The sequence below is a fragment of the Parasteatoda tepidariorum genome, chromosome 7, assembly GCF_043381705.1.
Source record: "Parasteatoda tepidariorum isolate YZ-2023 chromosome 7, CAS_Ptep_4.0, whole genome shotgun sequence".
Classification (NCBI taxonomy): Eukaryota; Metazoa; Arthropoda; class Arachnida; order Araneae; family Theridiidae; genus Parasteatoda; species Parasteatoda tepidariorum.
Window position 1 is genome coordinate 55,140,709 of NC_092210.1, and position 23,711 is coordinate 55,164,419.

Consider the following 23,711-nt stretch of genomic DNA (forward strand, 5'->3'; position numbering starts at 1 on the left):
ATCTCTTTCGTGTTTCTCTATCTCTCTCTATCTGTTTACTGTAAAAATGGTTTGGGTTTTGAACTGTGTTTGCAAATTAGCAATATTTACTTAATATCAATAATCTATAGCATTTCTCATTGAAGAAAAGAAAGTGTGCACATTAACTAGTAAATATTGTAAAAAAAAGTTTATTTTTTTATTTCAATGAATTTTTTTTTACTACAGTTTACTTCTAAGTGTTTTTTATAATTATCTTCCGATAGATTCAAAAATTTTTAATTCCATTCACTTTATTGAAAGTTAAAAAACTGTATTTATTTACAATTTTTTCTTCATGATAAATTTTTTGCTAATTGAATGCTCAACACTGCAAATCAGTTTTTTCTCACTTTTGTATTGCAAATAATTTGTTGAAGGAAAAAGCGCGACAAAAAATAAATATATTTTCATTGTCTTATAACTATTATATAGTGGGTCAGTAAAATAAAAGTCTAGCTAGCAAATACATGTGTTCAAGTTGTTGAATTTTTTAATTCTAATTTAATAAAAATAGTTTTCTGTAAAATTTTACAAGTATACGCAGCAGCAGTTCTCCTCTTAAAATAATAAACTTTCGTGTTTTTTCAGGATAATTATTTTTAAAAATAACTCTTTTAAATTCTTTTTTTATTTCAATGTCATTATTTACAGTAATTTATATCACATGACTTAATTTCTTTTGTCCTTATTACAAAGATATATTTTTAAAATATTTTATCATTTTTAATGCATCCATTTGTTTTTAGAGCCAAGTTTATCTTCATCATATATTAAGGCAACTGTTAAAAAGAAAGTAAGTAAATTTATTATTAATTATTTTTTATGTACTTCAATTTCATGTTTTTTTCTTTCTGCTTATTTGTCCCAAAATTCTTGAACATTTCCTCCCTCCCAGTGAAATTGAGAAGGTTCATTTCTCAAATGCACACTATCTTATGTCAGCTTTACTTGCATTGTGAATGGTAAAAGTAAATTGGCAGTTAACAGACATGGTCTATGGAAATATGTTATCCTCATTTGTGAAATTTAAAATTGCAAAATTGAAAAAATACAACAGACAAAGCTATATCATATCTGGCATCTTTAATTCCAAAAGAAATACAAATCAAGTTATTTCTAATTTGATGATAATTTCTTTTAGAATTACTGTTCAGTTTGATGAAAATACAGAAGAGGAATGTCAATTAAATATGTCTTTATAAAAAATTAGCAAGATAAAATTTTATTAAGATTTTGAAACAACTTATTAAATTTTATAATTTAAATACTTAAAGTCCCGCAGTGGAGTGATCGTTAATTCCCAGCAGATCACTGAAGTCGAGCATCACAGGCTGCGGTCAGTGTGCGGGTGGGGGACCACTTGGATTAGTCTGCATAGGGACCGAGGGTGAACGGTATTGGTCCTCGTTAAACTGTTCTACCGTAAAGTGCTCGACTTCGCATGTAGGTCGTTGGGCTACCAAAGCGGGGGTGCCATCCCCTCTGCAGAGTATCAAAATGGTGATGGCATGTCTTCGGATCATCCTCAGGGATGTTTCCCAGACCGTCGCCAATGACCCATTGTGCAGCTCTAGTGCGACGTAAAAATGAACTACAACAACAATAAATACTTAAATTCTAAAGAATTATTCTGTTATTCTTTTGCTGTTAAAACTGTATTTTTTACTTTGTATTTCAAGCGTTATTAAAAACCATATTTTTTCATATATATTAATAAATAACTTATTAATAGTTTATTATATAATACTTTTTATTTATCCTTTTCTTAATAACTAACCACATATTTTGATTATATTAGTTTAGGGTACCATGCATGGGAAATTGCTCGAAGCTGTTCAACCCTACCATATTTTCCACACTCCTTAGAATTACTTTTACATGAAATTCTTGAAGAAGAGGCAACTTCATCTGATCCAATTCCTGGTAATGTTTTATAGTTTTATTTAAAGATAAGGGGCTTTTAAAATATCATGCAAGTAAGAGGTGAGGATTTTGTGGTATAACCAAAAAAACAAACGTAAAGCAGGGCTAATTGTGCTCCGGAAAAATCCGGATTTTTCGCTAACAGTGATCCGGAAGTTTCCGGAGATCGAAAGTCCAGACGTTTAAAAAAATCATTGATCACAGAAGTTTGCAGAAATCAAATTTTTAAAGGTGGAACTTAAACACACAGTTTATTTTATTTGTTTGTAAGGGAGAGCCAGAGAGATACTTTATAAGCTTATATTCATGATTAATATTTATTTTTTATCAGTTAATAGTTGTTATAATCACAAACTCAAGAAAGAAAGATATATTTGTAAATTTTAATTACTTCTCCAGGTCATCATAGGTATGTGTAAAATTTTAAATACATTTTAGGAAAAGTAAGAAATGTTGAGAAAAAGGAGAAAACAAACCTTGTTTAAATTTTTTTCTAATTTTTCAATTTAAACCGTTTTTTTTTTAACTCGAGAAATTTTCTGAAATTTTGACTTGGGTTCACAATCACCCCTGATAAAGGAAATAAGGTTAAATAAAATAAAAATAACATTCAGATTGACAATAGTAGCTATGTTCAGATTTGGTATTTGTTATTGAACGTACTTTATTTTCTGATAGTATAACTTGTGTTTATTTATGATTCACTATTAACTATTTTATTTTAAAAAGAATTAATCGTTTCAATCATTTTCTCTATCAGATGCTCTGCTACCAAGAGTTATTGATTTCATTCAAGAATTTCCAGTTTTTCTTCAAACAGTTGTTCAGTGTGCTAGAAAGACAGAGTTAGCACTATGGCCTTACCTCTTTTCAGCTGTTGGAAACCCAAAAAATCTTTTTCAAGTAATTATTTTATAAATTAAAATATTAGTGATTAATTTATTTCTGTTACTTTTTTGCAAATTTATAGAAATTTTTTTACAGGCGTGCTTAAATCAAGGTCAGTTGGACACAGCTGCATCTTATCTGATAATTTTACAAAATTTGGAACTGTCATCAGTAAGTCAACAGCATGCTACATTTTTATTAGATTCATCACTTGAAGCTGGCAAATGGGAGGTAAAGATTTTTATTATTTATATTGTTTATTTTATATTTCCTTAAAAAATAATAAAGCATGAATATCTCAATTTTTAGCTGGCAAATGAACTTGTGAGATTCTTAAAAGCAATTGGTAAGTTTATTCACCTTTAATTTTAATTGGACTTACATATTTACTCTTTAAGGGTTTATTAATTCTATTTTTTTAAAAATTGTTATGGAATTATTTTTCTTCCATTTATTCATAATTTTCTTGAACAAAAAAAAATTTTTTTTTGCCTTGAATAAATTTTGAATTATAAAATTATTTTGTTTATCCATGTTTGGCTGTTGTTATATTTAATTCAAGTTACTGCATTTAATTGCTTTAATGCTTTGTGCTTTTTTGGGTAAATAAATGCTATAATTTAAATTAAAAAAATACATTTCAAGTTCCTATGAATGTACATTGGTAAAATGATAAAAACTAAACACTTTAAACTCAAAGATTTCTAAATCATATCAAAATTAGTTAATTGTTAAACATATTTAACTGGAAATAAGAATTTAAAGAAAGTCCAGCATAGTAATCTAATTGAATTTTGATGGGAAAAATGATCATCTTTTGGCAATTTTTAATTTCAATGATGCAACTGGTGTAATTAAGTAGAAGATTTATTTTATTTCTCGATTTATAATTGGATTCCGTTACGTAATGGAATTGTGATGCCAACGCTATATTTTTTCAATGAAGATGATTTAACCTATCTAAAAACTGAGAGAAAACTTATCTCTGGATCTGAGCATCCTCAAAATTTTGAACAAGTAATTTACAAATGCATTCCCTGATCCTGAGGCCAGTAACAAACAACAAATGTTGAAGACTAAGATGATCTTGAAATAAATCAAAATTTTTATATTTGTATGTGTGAGTTTGATCTATTACTCTTTATGATAAATTAATATTCAGCATGTTTCTTTTTCAGACCCCAAAGATAATGAAATGATTCCTCGTTCCTTTAATTTACCAAATAAGTACGGTATACCTCATTCTACACCCCCTGTAAGTCCAACAGAAGATGATCTGTCCTTTGTATTAGGAACTGTCTCATTAAGTAGAACTAGATCTCAAAGTACAACTGTTTCCCAAAAATTGGCTTCTGCAATTCAAGATAAATCGTCACGAATTCAACATCAAGATATTACAAGAACAATTAGTGAGCCACATAACATTCCTAGGAGAAGGTATGATTTTTTAAATGTTGCAAATATACTATTATTCAGGTGTAGAAATTCAGAAAATTCAGCCACTGTTCCAGAAGACAAGTCTCAATTAATATGTAATGTGCTATTTTGTGTCCAAAAACATCAAAACAGGAAACTGAAAATCAAAACAGCATATCACACTTTACACTGATTGCTGGTCTAGGGAACCACTGATAATTCTTTTATTATGATTCTAGTCAAATTTCAGTCGCCTTTGTCCAACCGATCATCATTAATTTTGAACCCTTAGCTATTTAGGTCTCACTTTTTTTTTTACTTGGAATCTTCAGTTTTAAAAAATTACATACATTCCCAATAAATTTTAAATCTGTTTTAGCATTTTCTATTTTAAAAAATTCAATGTTTGCTTCAAGCATATGATAAGTATTTTTTTGCATAGATATAAGTAAGATTTCTTTATTTTAATGCATTGATAAAAAAAAATCAGAGAAATGGTATTTAAAAAAGTTTTGATCTATCAAATATTAAAACTTCATTAATATATATTCTGCATTTTTGTAAGTACAAATGTCAATATTTTGCATTTTGCCAGCAATTAGATATCAAATTCTCCATAGCAAACAACATAGAAAAATTTCTGTTAATTATTCTTATGTTATTTTAGGAGAATATCTGAACATAAGGAAAAGCCGAATCAGGATGAATTTTTCATAGATGCTCTATTAGTAGGGCATGCTCGGAAGCTGCTCAGTTGTGGAAAACTGAAAGATTTAGGATATTTTGCAGCTCATCTTGATTTTCATTTAGTTACATTCTTTACTAAGGAAAGGTCAGTGTCTTGTTTGTTTTTCCCTATAAATCTTAAGTTTTTTTTTCAACTTATTGTTAATCTTTTATGTTTAAAGACCCTATAACTCTTTGTTTTGTTAAGATTTCTGATTTTTCTTAAAATAGAAGTTAAATCTTCAGAAATTTTAATAAATCTACATTTCTTTCTTACTCTTAATTTTTCACTTTATTATTTTGTGTTCTAGATTTGTTGCGTGCTTTTCAATTTTCACTTTTAAATTATTTCATGTTTTAGGATTATTTCAAATATTGTTATAATTTAAATTCTTACTTATTTGTTACTATTAAAATGTGTTGTAACATTGATGAGATTGATCTTTATCCATCAAACTATTAGTATTGCTTTTAAAAAATGATGTATAAATTGTGTGAAAAGTTTTCCAGTAGTGCTTCTGTGGTTTCTGGAAAAATAAAGATTGAGATTAAAACATTAGCTGTTAAACTACTGGTCAAAAATGCATTAAAATGTCTCTTTTGTGTAACTTTTCTGCTTTCAGAAGAATGAAAAATTGTGGATTTGTTTTATGGAAACCCCACATTATTCCCACATTAACTTATTTTGGTAATTTTTTCATAATATGTTAATGATAAATAAGCTATATGTAAATTATTTTTTGACTGAAAACTCAAATTCAGAGTCCTTTGCCAAAAAAATAAATGAATGAATTAAAAGTGCATTATTCAAAGTTGAATCTTGATTTTTAATCTCAAAAGGTTATATTTTAATTTTAACCATACTGTAATTTTTCGATAAATTTAACATACCTAACATTTACATAATGTTTTATTGCAATTATATTATTGTTCTCTGAAGCTATTATATATATACCCAATAGTAAGACATGTATTTACTGCCTTTCAATGATTCAATCCCTTTATTTTGACTGTCTCAAGAAATTGAGCCTCAATCTTAACTGCCACTGATCACTAATTAATGTGTGATTTTTTTTCTTTCCGTGCACTGCCTTTTTATTGAATAGTATGGTCCTAAGCCTGTTTGTTATGCAATGTGATATCAATGTTAAATAGTGAAATTTGCTGTAAAAATGCAAAAAAAAAATAGTTTTTTTCATCTTAAATTTAAAGCACAAGCAAATTAATTATGTTACCTACTGCATTCAAATTTTTCTGTAAATTATATTTACATAGAAACGATACAATAAAGATGTGGCATTTTGTATTTTTATCTCTAATTTTCAAACAATTTGTTTAATAATTTAGGGACCAGGCTGCTCACGTTGATGATTTTCTCCGAGCTTTGTTTACACTCCATCAAGACTTTCAATGGCCATTTCCCTTATCATCTGTACTTTGTACAAATAACTTAAATAAAAATGCAGGTATGTATGTATATTTGTTGGAAAAGGTACTCTTTAATAGAAGTACTTTAATATAATAACATTTTTTCTTATAACCAACAATATTTAAATAGATTCCTTCACTTAGTTTCTTAGTTGATATTTTTTATTATATGAAAGCTTTTAACTATATATGAAATTGCCAGGAAATATATATATATATATATATATATCCATTATTGCTTTTTAGTGAAAAGTGAAAAATTATGTTGCATAATGTTCCATAAATAAAATTTATGCATCTATAATCTCTAAACTATTATTTATTTATTTTTAAGGATTTTAATTTTTCCAAACGGGTTATCCAATCAGTTTTTTCTTCAGGTCATTCTCTTTAAATCATAGTTGTTCTGTTCAAATGACATAATGCTTTATTGCCTTGCAATCTACAACAAAAGTGCATTAAGGTTGATAAAATATTTATTTTTAAAAAAAATGTTGTCTGCTGTGATTTCAAAAAATATTATATAAGTTCATTTCTTGTGAAACAACCTAAAATTTTGGGAGATTTTTATTATTGTAATATCCTTTCTTGGAAAGTAATTTGAAGATCTGCAAAATTTTATCCATTTCAGTTTAAAAAACTTGACTCTTTCTAATTATTTAGCTTGAAATTCATATCCACAATCAGTGCCTGTATTTTAATTGAACTCTTTATTATGATCTTCATTATTTTTTCATGGTATTTCAACGAAAATACACTATAGTATTAAGTCCCATATCCGGATGTCTGTTTACCAGAAATGTCTATCAAATTTTACAATCAAAATAAGCCTTTTCAAGGATATATATATATATACAGTGAAATATGTTTAAGAAGTTCCCACTTAAAAAGTTTTCCCGCATAAGAAGTTATTTTTTTAAAAAACCTAATAATATAATGTACCTAATAATATACCTAATAAATTTACCTTTGTAAGAAGTTTTTTTCCTGGTTAATAAGTTTTCACGCGCTTGCAATTTTCTTCATTTTTATTAAACTTTATACTTAAAATGTCTTATCTAGTTTTACATTTCTGTGACATAAACAGATACATGAACTATGCAAAATTAACAAAGACCGCAGGCCTTCCTTGCTCCCCCATTACACAAAAGGTGTTTCATCGGGAACAGGTGTGAGCAAAGGAATGTGAAACTTTAGATGAACAATGAAACTGATAAGAATGTGGGAAATCGCTTGGACATTGTGTCCACTGTAAATGAAAGTTGGAGAGCCTGATGAAGTATGAACTGCACTTTAACATGGAGAAATGTGGATTGTTTTTCAATATTTTCAATCCCGATAAAACTTATGCATTAAAAGGTGAACGCTGCCATGTAGGAAAAAACAGTAAAAAAAAAGAACATTTGATACTTTAAGGTGGGGGTAGTATAAATGGTACAGAAAAATTACCGATTTTAGCAATTGGTAAAGCGAAAAATTTGTGTATTTTTAACCTTCAACCATTTAAGAAGTTATCCCGTTTAATAAGTCATTTCTTTCTAGTCTCTTAAAAAGACTTCTTAAGCGGGTTCCACTGTATATATTTACCAACCATTTCAATAAATGCACCACTATGTAATCCTTTGAATGTCTAATCTGCTGGTTTTGAGTGTTTTCTTACATTTTTGACATTAATTATAATTTGAATAAATAATCCATACCGATTAAGATTTTAAAGAAATCATTTTATATTTACGTAATGATCGATTAAGAAAATTACATTTAGTTAAGAAATGCTAAACATTCCACGCATGGTCACGCAGCATAATATATCAAGTACACAAGTCATGAGCTGCTCAGAGAGAATACTTGTATCTCTTACGTCACGGAGATGAAAGTTGAATTTATTTGCGAAGAATGGGAACTAGGCTTGACGTTGCTTGATTAGCACTAATCCCTCTCCAGCAAATAGTACAAGTATTTCAGAACCCAGCTACCAGATCGTGTTCTTTTCTGGAGGANTTAATATTATAAGGGGAAAAAATTTTAAGTTTAAATTTCCACTCAGTTCAAATGTAAATATGTAACTTTATAATTATATAGTGTGGTTTTTATTATTTTATTTCAGAATATAAATAATGAATGATAATTTTGAAATTACAAATGGCTTAAGTTACATATTTAATATATATATATATATATATATATATTCAATCTGTTAAAAAGGATATTTAAGAAAAAATTTCTTGCTGCTTTTCAGATATCTATTCAATAAACAGACTGTAAGATGTGTTCAAAAGATGAGAGTAGTTAAAGAAAAAAAAAACTTGGTTAAGAAGAATAAGCAATGAATACTAATATAGCTAAATATTATTAGAGTTTGAAAAAAACACCTGCAGGCAAGCTTTGTTTCCCTTTAAGTTAGGTATAAATTGTTTTCTTAACAAAATCTACTAGATTTTGTTCTTTGTTTTATATTATTTTTTTATTAAATTGAATTAATTTACTTTTAGAACATGAGGCTTTATTTTAATATTATTTTTTTCTGATTATCTGCCCAGCGAATTCTGCACAGGAAATGGAGGATGGGGGGAGGGAGAGAAAAACATGTCTTTATTTATGAAAGAGAAAGTTCTTATCGTCTGCAGCTTTATTTATTTTTTAACCTATAAGAGAACGTTGCTGTGTGAAATTGACGTTAATTATTGATGGTTTATTATTTTTTTTTATTGACGGATGCATGTTGTGATGTTTCTTTACCTATAATCCAAAACATCTATTTTACGGACTTGCCAAAGTCTTGACGATTCCATATAAGGGATTTTTCAGCTGTATTTACTCTAAAGTTAAAATGTAATCTATCTTTACATTCAAATTTTTCACTTAACCAATTTTAAAATTTGTAGTTCAGTTAATAAAATCATACCATCAGATCAAAATGAGTTATTCTGATCATCTAAAGAGTAAATTAGAATTTACTCTACAAATTATAACTTTTATTCGTTTTGTAAAAGTTTACTAGAAAAAAAGGTTAAGGAAAAAATACCGGCTTGAAATCTATTTTATTTAACATTAAGTTCAGTTCCAATAAAGATTTTTACGAGTTTAATTAGTGAAACGAAAATATAATGAATTAAGCTTATTATTGTAAAGAAATTAAATATTTCTTTAGAGAACAAAATGTTACTTTAAGAACTAAATCTTTAACGAAATATTTTTCAAGCAATGTGTTAATACCAGTACCCTTTCAAATTTTAATTAATAATGTCATTTAGTTAGAATCATTTTTATAATAATGATTTTAATAACTTAATATCTTCTCTAATAAACTTAATTGAATAGAATATGTGTTTCATATATAAATAACAGGGAATTATTAGATTTAATAATTTTTTTTCTTCCAGATTTATTGCACAATTTTTTGGATTATAAATCAGTCATCATTGAGTCAGACTTTATATCTAATTCTATTTATCATAAACTAACTGAATTTAATTATGGCATGAAGACAATGGTTGCAGAATTCATTCATCTGATAAAATTAGGAATTCTATTAATATTCCTACTAGTAAACTCAATGCAAATTTGGTAAAAAAAGCTTCAATTAAAATTAAAATTTGTAATAGTTTAAAAAAAATGAATTAAACATATTAATTGAAGAAATTGAGAATTTCTCTAGAAAACAGAATGCTACTTAGAGCTAAATATTTAAAAAAAAATTTCAAGCTGTGTAATACCTGTGTCCTTTTAGATGGTATTTAATAATGTCCTTGTGTTAAAATGTTTGTGTAATGATGATAAAAACGAATGCTTATAACTTAATATCTTCTCTAATAAACTGAATTGAATGGAATATTTGTTGCATATGTAAATAATAATAATTTGTTAGATTTAATAAATTTTTCTTTTTCCAGATTTAATGCACAATTTTTTGGATTATAAATCTGTCATCACAGAGTCAGGTTTTAAATCTAATTCTACTTATCATAAACTAAATGAAGTTAATTATAAGGACATGCAAGACAATGGTTGCAGAATTAATCCCTCTGATAAAATAAAGAATTCTTTTGGAATTCCTCCCAGTAAACTCAATGCAAATTTGGATCGAGTGTCTGACCAAACTATTGAAGCTAAACTTGCCCCAAAACAAAAAGGTAACTACGTCTTTTAAAAATTCTTTTTCTTAAATCAGTTATTAAAATGTAAAATCAAGTACTTAATTATTATTTATTTAATTCAATTAGTTTGTATGGTTGTACATGCTATTCATAATCGCCACACACACAAAAAAAATTAATAAATAATTGTAAAATAATTTTTTATTTGAATTATCTTTGGATAAAAAAAGTTTTATAATTGTGTGCAAAAATTTTCCTTTTATTAGCTTAGATAGAGCAAAATCAGCACAAAATTTAAAATTAATATAAGGGGTACAAATTTTCAAGACCCTGTTTTCCTGTTGCTACTGCAGCCCCTTATATTTTGAGAATAAGGAATCAAAATCCATCAAAAATTGGTATTATGATTTAATAGATATTGTAGGTTATTCCATGGAAAATACGTATTTGTTTCTATTTTCATTAACTAAAATATCATCTACACAAATTAATTCACATATTTAAGATTAAGTCTTGAAATCATAAATATTGAGTTTCAGTTCATGAAAATTCCATCATTGGAGCTGAAGTTATTAAAAGTATTTGCTTTTTTTTTTCCTGCACTCTGTACATTTATTTTCTAAAAGTAATCTTTGTAGGATTTAAATACTTACTATAAAAAAATTAAGTATTGTAATTTTGAAACCAAGGAGAAAAAAAACATGGATCCCATTGCTTGTTTGGCTGCTGAAAAACTAGTTAAAAATAATTTCACTTGTGGAAAGTGTGTAATTAATTGCTTATGTATATAAAAGTGCCAATAAAGAAAAGTGCTCCATATTTTTGCCACAACATAAAAAAAAATGTGTTTTTGCTCCGTAACATTCAAATTTCTAAACATTTAGCTATCAAGTTTATTGAGTAAATTTATGTAAATAAATAGCATTAACAAGGTAACAATTCTAGTGATAATTCACTTATTCATTAAGTGCATAGGACTTGCATTTATCCTATAATTAAGGTAAGTTAAGAATCACAGGCTACATGGCTAGATTCACCTTACTATTTGTTTAAAGTTGAAGGTTTTCATCCCAATGTTACACAAATGGGACTAATTTTTGCCTTATTTGTCCAGATTCAACTTATCGATAAATTTTCACCCAATAAAAAAAAAAAATTCAGCGTTTTTAATTTTTGTATTATTAGATTCAAACAAAAAATTTCTAGTTGTTATTCAAGTCTTAATTTCATAAAATTAGTGACAGATAACCTTTTATCTCCCTTTAATATTTGATTAAATTTTTAAGTAATTAATTACATTTTTAAGTTACAAAAATTTTATATAATAAGTTTGGGCTTAGCACAAATTTCACAGAAGTGATTTTTTCTTCATTTGTTTATTTGTCTTGATTTGCTGTTCAGAATTTTTAGAGCTCTAAGATAAATTAAGGATGAAAAAAATTGATTAATTAAATTTAAAAATAATTAAATTTTGTGGTATCCACTTATTTTACTGTTTTGATGTGATAGAGATTGTATGTATAATTTATTTAAAATTATTTTAATCCAGTTAAAAAAATAAATAATCAATAGATTTTTGCAATCGTGAACTGATGATCTACCACTAATTGCCTTTTTTAAAAAAATGTTTGACTACATTCAAAATTATAAAAAAAAACTTTTTTAATTAAAAATGTTGAAATCAATTTTAGTTTTCAACTGAATATTTAGGCTTCAGATTAGCTTTTAGTAAGAACTGAACCAAATTAAATGTTCAAAGAATACTTAAATTTTGAGACATTAACAGACAGGTAATTCAATAATTTTTATTTGTAAGACTGATTTATTTTAATTTTTTTTTTTCTTCCAAAATCACAAAATTCGTTTAAATTTAGTATTATGCAATGTATTTTAAAAAACTTTTAAGCTGTTGCCTCTTTATTACATTCAACAAATTCAAAAAAAAATTTAAAGAGTGGCAATTGGATTTTTATTCAGAAATTATCCACACTAGAGGATTTGTCTCAATGCTTGTTCCTGTAATGTTGTGTTCTATTTCCTTGTCATTTTCTTGGGTTTCAAATAGACAAGCAGCAGAGTTGAAAATTTGTAGTTTGTTACACGGAATGATGTTTTTTTTTATTGGATGACATTAAAAAGAAGTTATCTGTGAGGGAAAAAGTAAGCATGTCTTGCACCAAATTTTTGACAACTAAATGGTTAAATAAAAGAAAAAGTTGTATATCGGATAGTTTAACATTTTAAAAGCTGGATATATATCAGTTTCATTCCTAACAAGCATGTAATTAATTCAATATTTTTTCTTCAATATTCAATCTCAGTAAATTTTGAAATATATTTTTTTACTGTAATTTTTATAATTTAAAATCATACAAACTGCTAATTCAGATAACTTCCAAACTTAGTGAGTATAAACTAGTTTTTAAATTACTTTTAGAAAGCAGCTTATTAACCCTAGATGTCTCAGAAAACAGCTCTTTATGGACAGATGACAGTCTGAACACATTTGACGAAGAAAATTTTTCATCATTACCTTCATCCCTGGAATTGGAAAATGTTCCAGAAGATCTAATTAGTAAAGGCCCATTAGAAACTGAAGTACAATTAAGGTGATTTGTTTTTATATGTGAATTGTTTTATAAGTTGTAAATGGTATAAAGTATTTATTGTAAAATAATAACAGGCTACAATTAAAGCTAGTGAAATTAAATTTCAAAAATTTGAGAAAAAATATTTGTTAAATCTTATATCCAAAAAAAGTTTTGGTATACAATGCTGAATAGTTATATAATTTTTTATATCTGAATTTTTTTTTTGTTTATGAACTGAGTAGCATATAATATATATTACAGTGAAATTAAGGAACTATCACTTCATTTTTATCGCTATTCAGTCATCAATTCTATGTATATTGTCAGTGACGTGTGGATGCCTTGGGCAAACACCTCTATTAGAAGCCCTTTAAAGGAGAAGTGTAATCACAGAAATATCTTACTGAAAAATGGAATTATGCATCAGCAGTTCCCAACTGACCTTAAAAAGTGTGGTACTGGCATTTGATACTGATCAAGGGTCCTAACCATGATAATTCTTCGTCTCTAATTTGAGTTTTTTTGGCACAATTCCTAGGGAATTATGCTAATAAAGTAGAAGAAAAATTAAAGTTTAAAAAAAATTAAAAAAAGAAATAAAGTTCACAAATAAATATATATGTGTATATATATATATAAATATATATATATGTATGTATATATATATGTATATATATATGTATATATATGTGTATGACGATNTATATAAATATATATACACACATTCATACATATATATATATATACCGATTGTGAAGCCTCGATTTTATATTTAATAAGACGCATAAATCAGACGCATTAAAAACGCACAAAGCGGGATAATGTTAAATTGGAGTTTTAAAAAAATGTAAGTATATTTTTCAAAAATCCACACTTACAATATGAACTACTGAAAAAAATATGTAATTTTTACGTATTTTTTTCTTTTAGATACAAATTCAACAATATCCCTCTTGATACTTATCATTTTTTGCAAATTTACATTCGCAAATGTTTCAGAGATTTTTATGCTTTCAAATTCTAGATCAGTTGTGGGTATATCCCCTGACATTTTTTATTTTATTTTTTGCTGGTTTTCATAACTATCATCGGGAGTGGGCATAAAATCAGATACTGAAGGAATTGAAAATATGGGATATATATTGTAGTTGATATCTACGCGTTATCAACTTAGGAAGATCTGCTACCAAATTTTATTCTGAAGGGCCAATGTTCCCATTGGATACAGAGATCCAATTAACCCCGAGAAGCTTTATTAAACCCATTTGTAATGCATTTTAGTGGACACTGTCTTACTCTCTAGAAGGGAAATGTTGAGCTTCCAGAGCATTATTTTTTTTATTATTTTTTTTTTTTTGCTTTAGAAGCATCTTGTAAGTCATTGAAATAAGGAAAAAGAAACTATTATCTAGTCAGTTGTTTAGTGTAATGCGTTTGAAATGATTGGGTAATTCTAAGATTTAAAGGTTGAAACTTGCTGGAAAAAATTCTGCTCTTAAATTTTGTGATTTAATCTCCCATACTTCCTTTAACGACCCTTCCTGTGTTTTGCCCAATCCACCATCCTTCTGATTTTGACACAAGGGGGAAATCTCCTCTCATAGACAAACAGACTATAATATAGAAAGAATGCCAGAAAAGCTATAAATAGAAAATAAACAAGTATCTTACGAAAAAAAAATTTTTTGTTCTGTTAGAAAAATATATACAACAGGCTATTCTCAAAATGGGTAACGTAAAATCTGGCATAGTTTAGTATTGGCAATAGTTCCACTGTATAAATATATTTGCATGTATGTACATATATGTATGTATATACATATATGTATGTATATACATATATGTATGTATACATATATATATATATATGTGTGTATGCATGTATGTATATCTTTCGTAGGAGCTACTTGCATATGTGTATAGTCGTCATACCAATATAAATATAGGTGTCCATTTGTCATTATAATTTTTACTTGTATTTTTTGTAGTTAGTTGGCCTCAAAGTTTCTCCCATTTTTTTACAATATTCGTGGTTCTCATAACTAAATTAAGACTTGGTAAAAGATGAATTATTTCCAACAAAATAATTTTCTTTATTTTTTCCTTAAACATAATTTAAATTTTATTTGTAATATTGCTCACTTTTTAACCACCTTAAAACTTATTTGATTGTTTTAAAAACATTTTATTCTCCAAAAATTTTTTTTGATACAAATATTTACCTGTTTAAAAAAATTTAAATTCATAATGAAATAAATAGTATTGTTAGTCATATATTAGATACCCATCTCTGGTTGAATGCTTGGTCCTCCTCTGTGCACGTGACTGATGTTTATTTAATTTATATGTTTGAAAATAGTTTTTTTTTTCATTACTAAGACAAGGTAAGAGATTTTTCTCTTCGAGACATTTGTTTTATGAAAATTATAGAATCGAACTTTTTTTGTTCATTTATATTTCTCATTTTATCTCAATATAAAAAGATAAAGTTAAATGTCTTATTTTTTTAACATTATCTAAAAAATGTCCAGAAATGACTTTATTTTTTACGTGTCTGAAACATATTTTTATGACTTCTTTGTTGCAGGTATCTACTACAATTGCTATTAGAAGCAGGCTGTTTGGATTGGTCTCTATTAATTGCCATTGTTTTAAGGGATGTCATGGGTGTCATACGTGTTGTAAATTTGGCGAAGCAGCCTGATCAGTTACCAGAGATTTTAAAACACTTACGGGATGGAATGGCCTCTATTGAACAGTGGGCTGAAAAAGAATGGTAATCATGGAAACATACTTTATTGAATATAATCCTTTTATTTAGAAATTTTCTGTATGTAATTTTTTGAATTATGCTTGAAATTGAATTGCTTTTGATATATTCATACAGTATATGTTTATTTTTTAAGGCAGTAATTTAGATTTTTTTTTTTAAAAAAGTTTTAAAGAATTTTTATGTGTCTAAATTGTTTTAAATTGTGTTTGTTCAATAAAACATATTTTTAACTAAATCTTTAATTAATATGTTTATTTTTTATAAAAACTAAGTGATTTTGATAACAAAAAAGTTGAAAAAATTTCTGTGTATGTAAATTGTTTTAAATTGAATTTACAGAAGTTTAAACAACAAAACATATCCTTAACTAAATATTTAACTTAAATTTTTTTTTAGAATTCACTACTCATAGTTCTTTTAAAAATGTGATAATTGGCACCTTTCAGGTAGTTATAACCTTCAGAACTGTGCCTTGTGTAGAACTTGGTCCTATTTTGTGAATATCATTACAATTAAAATCATTGTCAATGTTAGGGTGATAATATAATAATATTTTAATTTTGCTATTCATTATCTAAGATTTTTCAAAAAGTACAATACTCCATCATCAGTATGACTCTCATTAGAAAAATAGTAATAGCTTGGCATATGAATTTTGCAAGAAAAAATTTAAAAAAAAAAAAAAATTTGCGTTCACATGATTTGCTAGTTACCTTAAATTGGCCCAAAAATGGATGTGCGCAAGGTATTAATATTATACTGGATCATTTAAAATTTATAATTAATTAAGGTTGATATTTAAATATAAAATTTTATTGATTTTAAAAAATTAACATTTATTTAATAAATAAATAAACATGATTTACCCGTTGTGCACGGATTTGTCTGAATTGGATTTGCACATGGTAAAAATATAAGTTTAGTTAACAAAGAAATATTTAATTATGACATACAATCCACTCAACAATTTTATGTAGAATTTAATTACATTAATTGGATACCCATTGTTTTTTTATTAAATTTTGGAAGGGTTCGTCTATTTGTTTTTTCGGTAAATAAACATTACAACAAATTCTTTTGTTCTTATTCATTTGATTACAAATTGTATTTAAATAAATGTTTTTAGAAACACTAGAATTCCATGTAATTAGTTTATTTATATTAAATTCAAAATCATTTCTTTCAGCGTATAAATTAACTGCAGATATTTCTTCTTTTTTATGTACTTTAATCCAAAAAAATAAAATTATTATCGTCATAATTACGAAGCAATATTATTTATTCGGGTTAAATATTATTTAACAAAATTGTATAATTTTGAAAACTAAAGATAATTAAATCATCAATAAATCTGAAAACTAATTTAATATTGAGAGTATAATTTTTTTCAGAATTATATAAAAATAAGTTAGCTCAGAGTGATGAATAATTAGACCCTTGTAATATTCCATCAATTTGATCAAAAATATTTTTCCTATTGTAAAGATAATTAGTAAAAACACAAAAATTTATGAGAATTTCCCACTAATCAAAATTGCAATTTAAGAGATTTTTTGTTGAAAAATGTGGCTATGCATCATGCAATTGGGTATAAGGAGAACTTTTTAAACTGAACTTAACTTTATTTATAGCCTAAATTTGCTAATATTTTAGTTTGGATTATATACATATAAGGTTTGTATAGTATTTTCTTGATATTTGCATTGCTTTTTTGTAATGATAATAATCACAAAATATTTTATTTGAGTTATGATGAGGGGTTGAAAAGTCTACTAGGTCACCATTGTGGCTAAAGAGTTGCAGTTGCTATTTTTAGCATTAAAAACCTGAATATTTTTTTTAATAAATAAATTAAATTAAAAGTTTTTTTTAACATAACATTTAGAATTAATATCCTCTTGTCAGATTTAAACAGGAAAAACGCATCTTCTCTATTTTTTGATCTTTATAATTACAAATTTTATTTAAAAATGAAAAGGGAAAATTCTAGAAATTATTCAGATATTTCTACAAATAATAATAAATGTACTGTTGCTGATTATTTTGTGGATAATCACACATAAAACAAAAGAAATATATTATGAAGATAATTATCAATAAAAATGTCTCAGCACTAAATAGAATGCAGTGGATTCATCATTTGCTATGGTTAAGCATAGTACTTTCCAGATTTCATCTGATTTCTTGTCTGGTACTCCAATTGGTTTTTAAAGTTCATTCTAATTAGAAACATTTAAAAGTAAACATACATTTGTCTACTTTATTTAGTTTAAAATAATATTAAGTCAAAAGATAAAGATTTTTTTGATGTTATTTTATAAAAACAAAACTCAGTTATGCTATTTTTCATTACACAACATGTCTCCGAAAAAGTTAACCCTGGTTCTGAGAAATTTTAAATTTTTTGTTGACCTATGGTTTTGGTGATTTGTTTTTAAAGAATAGCTCTGTGTATGAAATATTTATTTTGTATTCCTAATTCGCCTTTATACATCATTGTACCTTCAAGAGTTATCTTACTAAATTTTTTATGTATATTGCTTTGTATTTTTTTGTTGTGTATTAGTAAAAAGTATGAACGCATAAGTTGATTTCATCATCCTCTATTTCCGCTTTTATTTTCATATATTGTAATCTGGCGAACTTGTTATGAAAACATTTTAAATCACTTTTTAAAAATGTTAATAAAATGTACATTTGAATTCTCTACTTGCTTTATTTATTACATTTTGAGTTTTATTCCGTATATTCTTGATTTTTTTTTATTTTCTATTTTTTGCTTGGTTGTTTTATTTCACATTTTTTGCTTAATAAGTTCTATTTACGTTTCAGTTTTTTGTTGCTCCTCACACTATTGTATTGATATATTTTGCTTTGGCTATATTAATACAATATTAGAAAACACTTTTTTTTACATAATATAGTGTGAACTCATGATGAGATTCTCCTTTTACGTATTTGTTTCCATGTTTTCTCTCTCCCTTTCTATATATATATTATAAAATGCAAAAACATTTATCATTTTCAAAACTAGTTTCTAGGGAAGAACTTTATTATATTTGCCACCTTAAAAACGTTTAAGCACAATTATAAATATATTCAATATAAAGTTGCTCATTAAATTAATAATTACTTCATTAAATTATGTAAAAAAATTTATTCAAAATTACTGCTCGTTAATCTTTAATTTCATAAAGTTATCAGTTGTGTTCCTTAGATTTCAATAAAATCATTTATAAATGTATACTGAGCAGAAGCATTGTCATATTAGCAAAGATAAAAATAATTAAGCAAACTAAAAAAACCTAATAAATTTATGAACAAGTGAAAAATGTTGAAGTGTTTAGACTCTATGATTGTTGTTTGCTCTAGACTCATGGAAATATTTAGTGAATGAACCCCAAATCAAGGATTGTGGTACTCATCTATAAATAGAACAGTGTGAGGTTTGTCTGTGACAAAGTGAAAAAAAGAAATTTATAAGAAAGAGTAATAAAATTTTCTTCTACTATTTTGAAATAATAAAGAAATAATTAATTGGTTCCCATAATCAACAAAAATTTGTGAGATTTTCTGTTTGATTTTAAAAGGCGGGAGATGAAGCATAAAATCGGAAATCTGTCGCAAAATGCAGCCGAGTTGCACATGTGAGTGCAAGAATCCTCCCCGCTTAATCCATCTCAATGTAAATGCCATACAAGGACCCACAAATCCAACGTTTAAAATTATTAGAACTTTACTACGATATGGCCATGGTTATATCGAAATTGATCTTGGTTAAATGAAGTGACAGGGTGCTTAGCGTTTTTAAGAAGTGCTTAAAGGTGCTTATTTTCGATTTTCATTTTTTAAAAGCCCTTGAAGGTGCTTTTTTCATTGGGTGTTTTTAAAAAGTGCTTAATTTTCCCTTTTTCAAAATGAGATTTCTCCTTTACTATGTTGATTTTCGCTTCGAATTATGCAAAAAGACTCAGTTCACATTGTTCTATTCAACGTTGTCACAAATAATTCAACCCCAATCTATTTCGGCGTATTGTCAGTCCGTAGCATATGAAAACGCCATTCGTTTTACATGATTCAAAATTTCATGGTTTTTGACAATTGTCAAAAACAATGTCAAAAGGTTTTTTTTTACATGACGGTTAAAACAAGGTAAAACCATCAATTAAAAAAAAAAACTTTCCAGTTCTGCCTAATTTTAATATTTTTTAAAGTGCTTAAAAATATTTTTTGAGAAATGCTTAAAAGGTGCTTATTTTTTGTTGAATAATTTGACTACGCACCCTGACTGAGGAAATGTTGAATGGAACATTGTGAAAATGATTTAGCGTAATGCATATCAACAGTTGACAAGGCAAGAAATCTCTTTTTGGAGCTATTTTTATTGAGAGAAAATTAAGCATTTTTAGAGATGTCCCATTAACAAACAAACAAAAACCGAAAATAAGCACTTTTTAAAAACGTTATGCACTCTGCAATAGTGATTTATAAGGGTATCAAAAAGTCTTTCTCAAACCTAATATATTTTTAAATTATTCATTTATTTATTTTTTAAATTTGATGTTTTAAATGTTCTTTTTCCTTTCTTTTAAGTCTTGGTTACAAAACATTCATGTTGATGGTGCATAATCAAGCTAAAGCATTGAGTAAAATCAGCTCTCCCACTACTTCATTAATGAAGAGAGAAATACAGCGATCTACAGAAGACTATTCCAGTGATATCTTGTATGACAGTGAAGAAAACCACCACAGACTTTCAACCAGCAGCGATATCCCTGGAATTGAGGGTACATTAGTTCTTCATGGTTCAAGTCCTGACAAAGAGGAAGAAGTATCATCCAATGACTCTGAAGAAAGCTTTGATTCTCAAAAAAGAGAAACTCAATCATCAGAATGTTTAATATCATAGAAAAAGTATTTTGTGTAGTTTATGTACATTTGTAGCAAAGTGAGTGATACATTTTATGAAGAACCATCTTCACTGTTTTAACTGATATTTATTATATAATTGAAGTGGATTTCATAGAATTTGCTCAATTATTGTTTTATAAGGAAGGAAAGTGTACGTTATTCATGTAATTGGAATACATATAGCAGTATTTATGGTATTACTAACCACTTTTTTTTAATACTTAAAGAATCATTCCAGATTTTACAGTTTGTAGCTTTGCTGTATATCTATTTAAAATACATCAATTTTAACTTGTACTCTTCATTTAATTTTGAGATTTGTGTATCATTATTTTGTCTTTGGAGAAATGCATGATAAATTGGTTTCGACACAAATATTTTTATACCACTTTCTATATTTATCGCCGACTTTAGTTAACTCTTAATGAATTATTACGTAGTTTTTTCCTTCCAATTATATGTTTAGAATGTTCTATGAATTAACTGTCTAATAATACTCGTTTTTGTGAGGAAAAAAAAACTAATATTTTTACCAGTTTAAAAATAAGTATTTCCTGTAGATAATTTTCAAATTTACATTATATTCGTCAAATTTATATTTTTTCCACAATTGAAGAGAGTATAGTTTGAATTCACATGAATGACTTCTCAAAAATTATTCTTTTTTAAATATTTTTCTTTTTTTAAAAAGAACATTAATTATGATAAAGCATTGTTTCTTAAATGTTATTGCAACACATATCTTGAATGCATTATGAAAATGTTGTACAAAAACAGTTTTACTGAAATATGGTGATTTTTGTTAAAACTTTATTTTATAATTTTTTTTTTAAACCTTAATTCAAATGAATCTGACTTTTTCATTGTTAACCATTCGTGAGCTAGAAACATTCCATCCCTTATATACACTATGTTAACAGCTCATTACTTATTTCAAATAAGCAATTTGTGGTTAAAAATGTATGATTTTAAATAGGAGAAATAATGATAAATTTTAAACCGTGAAATTTTTCATGAGAAAAACTCAATAATGGAACTATATTTGTTTCCTTTCAAATTATGACATTAATTTTATTATGGTGTTATTATATTGTATAATTTCATTGAACTAATTATGTACAGAAAATAAAAAATCTTAATTTTAAAGTGTGTTGCATGCACTAAGCTGTTGAGAAACTCTGAATTGAATAATGATAACTGATGAATTAAATTCATTACATTAATTAAAGTTCACATTTTAATGCAAGTTTATTTACTTAATAATGTTTGAAGTTTTTCTACTTTGATAAGTATTTTTTTTTTATGCAAAGTATATTTAGCTTCAGTAAAAACATACAAGTTAGAATTATAACTGAAATTTTTATTCATTAAAAAAGAAAGCTGTGACTTATCTAATACAAATTTAAAAAAATAAATTTTGAATTGTTCCATTTCATCATTATGGAAAGTTATTAATTCATGTCTTTTCAGTGATTGAAAAAAAAAATCCATATATTTAGTTTAGTATTATATATGTAACCATGAAATAATATAAAATTTTACCTAATTTTTGTTTTTTCTTACATAGTTGTTTCTGCTCCTATCAAACTCTATATTCATACATTTATAAAAAAACATTTGTTTATTGGATACAACTCTGCTTAATTAGTATATTGTTTTTAATTATAATGTAAACATCTGCTTTTTTTGCCTGGAAAGCTTTCACTTGAAATCTGTTTAACTATTTAATCAGATTGCTTATTAAATAATACAGCAGAGTGCCCATTTATGCGATTGTCCCATTATCCAGATAGTTCAAGGACCATGTGTTTTCCCATTTTTTTCAGAAAGTTACATAAAAAAATCTTGGAAATTCTTTGTTTTCAGAATATCTGAAATGGATTGAAAAATGCCTTATTTTGCCTCTCATTAAACTTGAAAAAAACCTTATGTTCTTTCCGCCCAATTTCAATGTGGGTAAGTGGTTTGTCATAAAAGAACAGGTTTCTAAAACAATTTTAAAAAATTAAACTTAAACATGCCATTTGTTATATGTTATTATAGGCACTAATCCTAAGTTTTGAAAAAGTGTGAAAGGCAGTTATTTAAAAACAATCACATAGCCGTTTTTTATAGTTGTCCAATTATCTGGATATTCTGTTATAAGGAACTACTTTGGACCAGAGTGGTCAGAATAATCGGCGCTCTGCTGTATTTGAAACTTTTATTTCAACTATTTATTAATAGTACTGATGAAACATTACAATTTTAAATGTAAATACTTCTACTTTTTAAAGTTGTTAGAAGTAAATGCTCTAGATTTTTTTTTGTTGTAAATTTTTATAAATTGTTTAGAATAAAGTTAAATCACAAAAGTAAAAATTTATCTTTAATATTCATAGATGTAACACTAGAGATCTGATTCATATGTTGTTCCATTTGTATTATAATCATTACTTTGTACCTGTATGTGTTACTTGTATAATGAATGAAAAGATTATTAAAGAAAAATTTGAATTTTTTTATATATAAATTGAGAATTGTTAATGTTATTTATATGTCAAGTCATAATGCCAAAATTTAATATATGTAAAATGATTTATCTCAATAAAATAAATTATTTTTGTAACAAGTACAATTTTTTATACCTGCATTTTATTTTGATGGCAATAGGCAAAATTGTTCATACTTATACTTTTTTATACCATACTTATACTTAAATACTGATATAAGATGAATATTGACTTCATCTTTTCGTAAAACAGTTCTTTTCTCAAAAATTAATGGCTTTAAATAGCAAAATAAAAAAGTAAATATCTATTTAAATAAACTGAAATATCAAAGTGTGATAAAAAAGATTTTCTGTTTATAAAAATTGGCTGATTTGACTCTTTTAAGGGAGAAACTATTATGTGATTATTTATTATTATCATTTTTTAGTTACTTAAATTTTCAATA

General features: G+C 26.2%; 1 protein-coding gene across 1 annotated transcript in view; it reads left to right on the forward strand.

Moving 5' to 3' along the window:
* Window positions 1-23,385, forward strand: part of LOC107443107 (Guanine nucleotide exchange factor subunit Rich) — a 55,579-nt gene extending 32,194 nt beyond the window's left edge. Inside the window, exons 22-33 of the mRNA XM_071183461.1 lie at window positions 768-814; window positions 1,820-1,944; window positions 2,705-2,847; window positions 2,929-3,063; window positions 3,142-3,178; window positions 4,011-4,269; window positions 4,916-5,080; window positions 6,322-6,440; window positions 10,296-10,535; window positions 12,937-13,108; window positions 15,678-15,866; window positions 20,457-23,385. Of these exons, the coding sequence (XP_071039562.1) occupies window positions 768-814; window positions 1,820-1,944; window positions 2,705-2,847; window positions 2,929-3,063; window positions 3,142-3,178; window positions 4,011-4,269; window positions 4,916-5,080; window positions 6,322-6,440; window positions 10,296-10,535; window positions 12,937-13,108; window positions 15,678-15,866; window positions 20,457-20,772 (1,947 nt within the window). The 3' untranslated portion in view covers window positions 20,773-23,385. The remainder of the gene's footprint in view (window positions 1-767; window positions 815-1,819; window positions 1,945-2,704; window positions 2,848-2,928; window positions 3,064-3,141; window positions 3,179-4,010; window positions 4,270-4,915; window positions 5,081-6,321; window positions 6,441-10,295; window positions 10,536-12,936; window positions 13,109-15,677; window positions 15,867-20,456) is intronic.
* The last annotated feature ends 326 nt before the right edge of the window (window positions 23,386-23,711 follow it).